General features: G+C 41.2%; 1 protein-coding gene across 1 annotated transcript in view; it reads left to right on the top strand.

Moving 5' to 3' along the window:
• The window catches only part of PAN2 (poly(A) specific ribonuclease subunit PAN2), a 46980-nt gene extending 42592 nt beyond the window's left edge, over window positions 1-4388 (top strand). Inside the window, exons 24-27 of the mRNA XM_081318984.1 lie at window positions 624-702; window positions 1252-1366; window positions 2022-2219; window positions 3768-4388. Of these exons, the coding sequence (XP_081175110.1) occupies window positions 624-702; window positions 1252-1366; window positions 2022-2219; window positions 3768-3802 (427 nt within the window). The 3' untranslated portion in view covers window positions 3803-4388. The remainder of the gene's footprint in view (window positions 1-623; window positions 703-1251; window positions 1367-2021; window positions 2220-3767) is intronic.
• Window positions 4389-8562: the final 4174 nt, after the last annotated feature.

Consider the following 8562-nt stretch of genomic DNA (forward strand, 5'->3'; position numbering starts at 1 on the left):
AATACCTTAATTTAGATTCCCTTTGAATGTGTCCAAAGTCCAGGACCCAGCCTTGGTGGAGCAGTGGGCTAATGCCTCCTTAAGTAACACCAGCTGCCTGCAATTAGTGCAGGTTCGCATCCCACCAGGCTCAAGGTTGACTCAGCCTTCCATCCTTCCGAGGTAGGTAAAATGAGGACCCAGATTGTTGGGGGCAATTAAGCTGACTTTGTAATAATGCCGCTTAGGGGGTGTGTGAAAGCCCTAATAAGCAGGCATATACATAGAATGAAGGCTATTGCTAAGCTTGTAAGCCGCCCTGAGTCTTCGGAGAAGGGCGGGATATAAATGGAATTTTTTTAAAAAAAGAATGCCTGTGGAATTGAAATTTGGCAAATTTTATAAAACATTTTATGACATAAATTATCACAAGGCGTTTTATAACACAATGCAAAAAAGTCACAAAACATGTGGTCAACTGTTAATGTTTGACTGTGCTATACAATTCAGCATGGGCTACTGATGCATCTCTGAATGTCTTCCTGAATTTTTAAGAACTTTTCAGCTACATTAGAACCTCTGCCATTGTTGAAATCACTGAGGAATCAGAAGCTATTGTTTGCAGACACTCCCCATTTTCACAGCCTCTTCATAAGAGACAAGGATGAGAGCACATGCCTGGTTGGCAACTCGAATAAACCAGGCACATTCTCTGATATTATGGTTTAGACTTTGAACTACCTGCTTCTACTGTTCCCGAGGCCAATGCCTATCAAAGAATAGACATGAACTGTTATCTTTGGTTACTCTTGTTGTCTTGTTCCTAGATTTGTCTCTTAGTAGAATTTTACTTTAGACATCTTGCCAAAAGTGCTGACCGAGGGACAGTCCAGTTGAAAAGCACATCCAATAGGCCCCGGCCATCAGATTTGCCCACTTGTAACAAAGCCTGATACTAGCCAGTAACAACAACTGTATTTTTTATTTTATTTTTAAATTGGAGCACACAGTGCCTGAAAGCTTTGGGTCAGCTCCTGAGCTGCCCAGAAATTGCTATCAGACACTACTTTTAATATGGAAAGCAAAACATTATTAAACAGGAGCAATGAAAGGTATTCAGCTAATTTGCTTTCAGTTGCATTAATTACCAGATTTCGTTGTTTGTCTTGCCTCCATTGGAGGAAGTGGACCTTAGGCTAAGTCTGGTTTCAGTCTAAGGTTAGAAGGTCTCATAGACTGAGATCTCATGATCATGTGGTTGTGTGCTAATAGGGCTATACCTGCCTCCTACAGGTTCCCAGAGATCAAGTAATCGACACGGTGTATTTGTTCCACATGCCTAGGAAGAGGATGATTTCCCTGCGCTTCCTTGCCTGGTATTTCTTGGGTCAGTACAATAATCCTGTGGGCAAAATTAAGCTGCGTCCCTCTTCCGGTCAGCCAAGCCACCTTGCATGAAAGAATAATATGGTTGCTAAAGAATCCCTCCGGTACAGTTCTCTGGAAGATGATATTGATGAAAATGTGCAGGAGCTGTTACCTAAGCAAAAGCATCTGAAACTTTAAATCCAGAATAACGAGCTAAAACTTGGAAACTGCTCAGGCAAGACGCCTCCCTTAATTCACTGAACTTTAAAATGGAGGAGGAGGAGGAGGAGGTGCAACCCAAGCAGACTTGCACGGTTTTGTTGCTGAAGCCAAAAATTGCAATGAAAGTAGTTTTATGTCTTCCGGTGGAGTCGATTTCCTGGTCCAGTCTACCTAGTAAGGCTGACTGCCCTCGTGAGTTGTTTTACAGTTTCTCAAGGCCTGCTTTGCAATTGAGAATTTGGACATGGAGAACGGGGAGTAGGGAAGGCCTTCCAGATTAGATGAATATCGAAGCCTGGGAGTTGAGTTCGTTTTCCACACTTGACAAAAATAAAACTCTTGCCCCTAACCTTAGCCTAAAGAGATCCCCTCTTTTCTTGAACCTAAAGCAAGTAGGCAAGACAACATTTGCTATGTGTTGGATTTGTCTCTCTCTTTTTTTTTTTGCTTAGACCTGAAAATTCAAGGAGAGACTCATGACAGCATTGAAGATGCACGAACAGCACTCCAGCTGTACCGGAAATACATGGAACTGAGCACTGGAGGCTTGGAACCGGAGGAGTTCCGGAAGGTGCTCAAGGGCCTCTACGAAAAAGGGAGAAAAATGGACTGGAAGGTCCCGGAGCCTGATGGCCAGAGCAGCCCCAAGAGTAAGTTTCTGCTGCTTGGCCTGCTGAGCCTTTGCGTTCTGTGACCATCCGATATTTGGCTGTGACAAGCGGAAGATTCTGTATCTTGGAAGGGAAACAAAAAAATCAGACTCCTTGGTAAAGGACTGGGGAGATCAGACTTGCCAGAATGCATTGGGAAAAGGGGTCAGCTGGACATGAGCAAGCAGTGGGATGCAGCCCTTTAAAAGGCCAGGCCAGTCGTGGCCTGCTTAAGGTCATAGGAAATATTTCGCAGAGAAGCTGCAGTGGGTTTAGAGGAAGGCTACCAGAATAATAAATGCAATAATCAAATAATAAATTATAAGCCGCTCGGAGTTACTGCACGGTAAGGTGGACAGCTAATAGGTTTTTACAAGTAAAATAAACATGAAATTAATAAAACAGAGTGACCTGCAAATCAAGTCTCATGTAGAAGAATGGAAGGCGCTCACCCATCTTTGGACGATAGAAGAGACTTCGCAACAGACGTGTGGACAGCTAAATGCTGCAATGTGCAAAAGGGTGTAAGCCTGCTTCTTCGCTGAAGTTGAGACCGGAAGGAGAACCGACAGACTCAAATGAAAAGAAAGGAGATTTAGGCTGAATATGAGGAGGAAATAACTCATGATGAGAGTTGTTAATCAATGGGACAGTCTCCCTAGACCTGGATAGCGATAATGGTTCCCTGTCGGTTTAGGTAGGAGATTCTTGCCCTAAGCATGGACGTGAGATAGGCGATCTGCAAGGATTCTGCCAACCGGCCGATTCATTTCAGTGGTTCTGTATAAATATTCTACAGGATTTACAAATGCTTTGTGACCGCATGCAGGAGAGGGGTTTTTGGCATACCTCTTTTATCTGTGTTTCAAGTGTGATGGCTTCAGATACAAGCCTTCAGATCTGCCTTTGAACTTGTCAAAGTGGGTGTACTTTAACACAGAATATTTAAATACATGGATGGTGGTCATGTTTATGCCTTCAGATAGAAAGGCCAAACCTCCAGCACCTTTATCTTTCACCTGCAGAGCAGAATTTGCTTAAAAGATGCTGGAAATTAAAGTCTTACCAAGTGTTTGCTTTGCAACAAAGACAAGAAGGTGTATCGTTTCCCTGAAAGTCGTCTTAGGCTAAGTGGAAGAAGCAGATGTGAAGCCTTAACTTTTAAGGGTATAAGAAATACGGCCTGCAGGCTGTAATGTTTTCTGCTTCCTTGGCAACTTTGGAGGTTTTCAGGAACAAGATAGGCGACCTCCCCTTTGCAGGGGTCCCCTGTAAAACTCCCCCTTTCCAAAAGAAAGCGATTCTGCTTGCTTTTGGGAGTATGGGACTTGACCTCCATATGCCAAGGGACATTGTACATCTCTATCTGAAGCTTATCACAATCATCCAGCAGAGACTGTTGTCTTTAGGCTTGGTCTCCTTTTGCCCTTATTCTGCTTTCTGGTCCTGGGATGTGACCTTTAAAATCCTCTCTTAGGTGTAGCCTTGCTCGTGTAAGGCTTGTGGTTTCTCCCTAATTCACAGGGCTGTGCTGTCTTTCTTTGGCAGGTGCTGCAGTGTTCTCAGCCGTGTTGTCTCTCTGATCCACGTAGCCCTACCATTTCCAGTGTCCCTCGAGAAGAGAACCATCCCGACCATACTTCCTGGAATATGGATATGAATGGACTGAAAGATAGCATGGATGTATTAAGACAGGAAAGCGTTGTAATTAAGGCACGGTCAGCGTGAATTTCAAGATTCGAAGGGTTTCTTCTGGGTTTCCCAATACGTCTCTTGGACCTCGGGTCACATTTTAAACAACCAGGGCCAAGAGAGTACATGATTTTGGTGCAGGCCACAGAGGGTCACAGCTCCTTTCAGAGACCTCTGTGCATTCCCCCAGCACATCGTGCAGCAGCCATTAGGTGCTCAGGAATAGGCTGTTCTTGATAACAAGCTGGCGAGAAGCGACTGATGAAGTGTTTCAAGATGCTTTCTACATGTGTCGTTCTTGTTAGTAGAGCTTGCAGGAGGCACCTTTGCTCTCCTCTAGCTGGGAGTTGTTCCTAAAAAAAATCCAGAGCTGGACTCTTAGTGTCATGGAAGTTTTGTGGCTTTTTAATCTTTTCTGTATGTAAATTGTGATCAAGGTTGCATAAAGACTATAAAAATGCTGTGCTTCTAATGTTACCTTGCAGTCCAGTCTTGTCTTTGCTTTTTCTCCCATTAATTCACCGTCATCGTGTGTTGTTTTATCACCATCTCTCTTGTTAAGCATAATCAGAATAGCATTAATGCATATGCTGGTTTTAATTCAATTGGAGTTGGACCTGCAAGTGGATCTCACCCGAGCAAGTTCAGGTTTTATTAGATAATCTTACATCAACGTTGGTCAAATCCTTTTATATACCCTAAGCTTTAGAGGAAAGATTTTTATGTGAATCTGTTGCAGCATGATTGACAATCGTAATGCTGTACCAGAACAAAAGACACTTATTTATGTCAGGAATATCAAATTAAAAAAAATAGAAGTGTGTAAATACCAGCTGAGCTTTTGGCAACCCAGAAAACTATCCAATCTCAGGGAAAATATCTTCTAGAAGACAACCAAACAACCAATTGGTAATTTGGAGGACAAGCTGGATAGTAATAGGAAATATAGCCCTCTTTGCTTATAAAATGGCTCTTGCCTCAAGACCATTGCGCTGATTCTTTACGCAACCTAAGGAAGATTGAGTGGCTGTGAATTTTAAACTGCATCTTTGAGTTCTGGATGGGTTTATCCTCTCCAAGATAAAATTGGTGCATAATTTAGGGGCTTTCTCCTCAGCCAGAAGAGGAGATGGCAGCCAAGGTCAGGAGAGCCTCTGCACAGATGCATCTTGTGATTATTGCCTTTAAAAAAAATATGCAAGGCATCTAATCTGCTTTTTTGATACATGAAGCAGCAGTGGCCCTTTGGTTGAAATCCATTCAGCCAACCTAATTCCTTCCATCATAATTCTCATCGTTTCCAGAACAATCAAGTGACTCTCTGCCCTCTAGCCTTTCAGTAATTTCCTGCCTAATTTATTTTCATAAATTAATAGCATACAAGGGAGAGCTAGTGTCATACGTGGCATCCTTCTTGCTCAGTTGCATGTATGTAAGTAGCAGTACCAAGCCCCCAAGCTAATTGGTTGAGAGACGCAAAGGAAAGTTCCCCTTAAACAAAAAACAATTTGAGTCAGGGGAAGATATGACACTTTCTGAATGAAGTTTTGAAGATGTGACTGCTCATTTTTTAGCCCAGCAATTTTCCATATGTTGGGGAATTGACTCTTTCCTCCATGCAGATATAAAATAGAGTAGTTATGCTCTAGGATTATCAAACAATGCAGTATTTTATTATAAATAGTTGTAACAATTCTGCAGTGACTAGTCAGGTTGAAAATCACAAACAGAATGGATGGAAAACATTCTTGAATATTATCTGCAACATAGTTTGGTAATAATTCTGTAATAGTAAATAAATTTCTTCTATTGATTCAAACTCAATTTTTAGTATTTTTAGCCACTGGAAAGGAATGGAGAGGCACCTTCTCTGCCCTCATTTGTAGATATAGGCCAGAGTGCAGTTGCATTACATCATTGAGACTGTACTGTCAGCTTGCTTGTTTGCTAGACGTGACACAAATTGTGAGGTATAAAAATTTGGAAATTTGCATCCTCAGAATGCTGCTTCATGTCAGTTGTTCCATAGAAGAACCCATACTTTACATATTCTCAGCCAGATGTAAGTTTAACTTGCCACAGCATAAATACTGTATGTACTCCTTTCATTTGGATGTACTCCTTCATATCAATTATATTCTATAATATATCATGGAATGTCATCATGATAATTGAAAAATTGAGCCCAAAACATGGAGCATTTAGCTCTCTTTTACAGTCTTAACCCCCATCACCTGTTTTCAGCCAGCTGCATGAAATTACTGTTGCCACCGTCTGTCTTCCAGGTGTCTTACGTAGCATTTTCCCTAACCACAGTTAGTAAAGGAGGGTTCTTGCCACCTGTGTTGATTTTCTGATGATTGAAAAGTAAAAATGGAGAATACTTAAGCCATTTCTATAATACAATTTTGTGGCCTTGTGGCACATTAATTTATGACTGAAGGTTACAGCCCTTCTTGTCCCACCCACCTGTTGAAAAGTAAATTAATCTTACAATTGCTTATCAAATTAGGCTTTATTAAAAAGAAAGAAAATAAAATCTATCCACGCTATCACAGTTACAAGCAATTAGTAGTGATGGAGATCAAATGCAGATCAACAGCGTCTTGATTAAAATAGAAGCAATGTTGCCCCAAATAGAGGGGTACTGATCTACCACAGATCTGTGTCAAAGGCTAGGCTAGAAAATTCAGAATTAATACAGAGATTCCAAGAATATCCTAATACAATACTTTTTTTAAAAAAAAGATTTTATTGAATATACATTTAAAAACAAAAGTGGACATGTTACAACTTCCCTGGCTACAACACTGCAATTAGTATTACCTTATGTACCAAAAAGAAAAACAGAAAAAAAATACATTCTATGATAGGACAAAATGTGATAAGATGTACATACGTATTAACATCTGTAAAGTTTCTAGTAAACCATCTCTCAGTCTTCTACGTCTTAGGGAGAAGGGCGGCATATAAATTCAATAAATCTAATCTAATCTAATCTAAATAGATATATTTCAATTGGGTCCTGATATAGGTGCTAGTAAAAAGTCTCTGCGTTAGCAACTAATCAATCGCTAATCATCTCAGCGTTCCTCCTTAACTAACCATTCGTACAAATACTTGTGCACAGGTGAAAGAAAGCTGATATCCAGGATAGGAAACATCCGATTTCCTAATTTGGTGGGGATGACACAGCTGTAATCCAACACCAGGTCAGTCAAAGATAGACAGTGAAAAAATAGGAGGTCTACATTTGTTCCATAGAAGAACCAGCAGCTTCAAGTAAGATCTGTCATTTTGGTTTTTATACGAAAGAAACAGAGCTACCTTCCCAGTTGCACCCAAGGGTAGCACAAATAAGCCCAGCAACCTTTTTCTTGGCCGTGTCCCCATGACATTACAGTCATTTCATTCAAAGCTTTTAAGTCATACCAAGTCCTGTGTTGAGTAGGGGTTTCCCCCTTAAGCTGAGCGCATCCAAAAACCAGTTGGGAGATATATAAAATGCTTCATTGTCCTTTACATTAGAGGCAAAGTGGGATGGCCAACAGTCAGGGGCCAAAGATTGATACAGATAGTCCTCAACTTACAACCATTCATTTAATGACCATTCAAACTGCACTGAAAAAAGTACCTTGCAGCCAGTCCTCACAATTACAGCTGCCACACCATGCCAGTAGTTATGTGATCAAAATGCAACTGGTATGTATCCCAGGATGATGTGATCACCATATACAACCTTCCCAGGGGGCTTCTGATAACTAAAGTCAATGGGGAAAGCCCGATTCACAGGCCACTTAATGACATGATTCCTTAACATAACTACATGATTCACTTATTAATCTCAGCAAAAAGGTTGTAAAATTGGGTGTGATTTATTTAATGATAATAATAAAGTTGGAAGGGACCTTGGAGGTCATCTAGTCCAACCCCCTGCTCAGGCAGGAAACCCTATACCATTTCGGACAAATGGCTGTCCAGTCTCTTCTTAAAAACTTCCAGTGTTGGAGCATTCACCACTTCTGGAGGCAAGTTGTTCCACTGGTTAATTGTTCTGTCAGGAAGTTTCTCCTTAGTTCTAGGTTGCTTCTGTCCTTGATCAGTTTCCACCCGTTGCTTCTTGTCCTGCCTTCAGGTGCTTTGGAGAATAGCTTGACTCCCTCTTCTTTGTGGCAGCCCCTGAGATATTGGAACACTGCTATCATGTCACCCCTAGTCCTTCTCTTGATTAAATTAGACATACCCAATTCTAGCAACCGTTCCTTATACAGTATGTTTTAGCTTCCAGTCCCCTGATCATCTTTCTTGCTCTTCTCTGTACTCTTTCTAGAGTCTCAACATCTATTTTACATCGTGGTGACCAAAACTGAATGCACTATTCCAAGTGTGGCCTTACCAAGGCATTGAAAAGTGGTATTAACACTTCACATGATCTTGATTCTATTCTTCTGTTAATGCAGCCTAGCACTGTGTTGGCTTTTTTGACAGCTGCAGCACGTTGCTGGCTCATATTTAAGTTATTGTCCCCAAGGACTCCAAGATCCCTCTCACAGTTACTACTATTGAGCAAGATACCACCTATACTATACCTGTGCATTTGGTTTTTCTTGCCTAGAACCTTACTTTTTTCACCATTGAATTTCATATAGCG

This window comes from Vipera berus, assembly GCF_964194415.1.
Source record: "Vipera berus genome assembly, chromosome: 2".
Taxonomy (NCBI): domain Eukaryota; kingdom Metazoa; phylum Chordata; class Lepidosauria; order Squamata; family Viperidae; genus Vipera; species Vipera berus.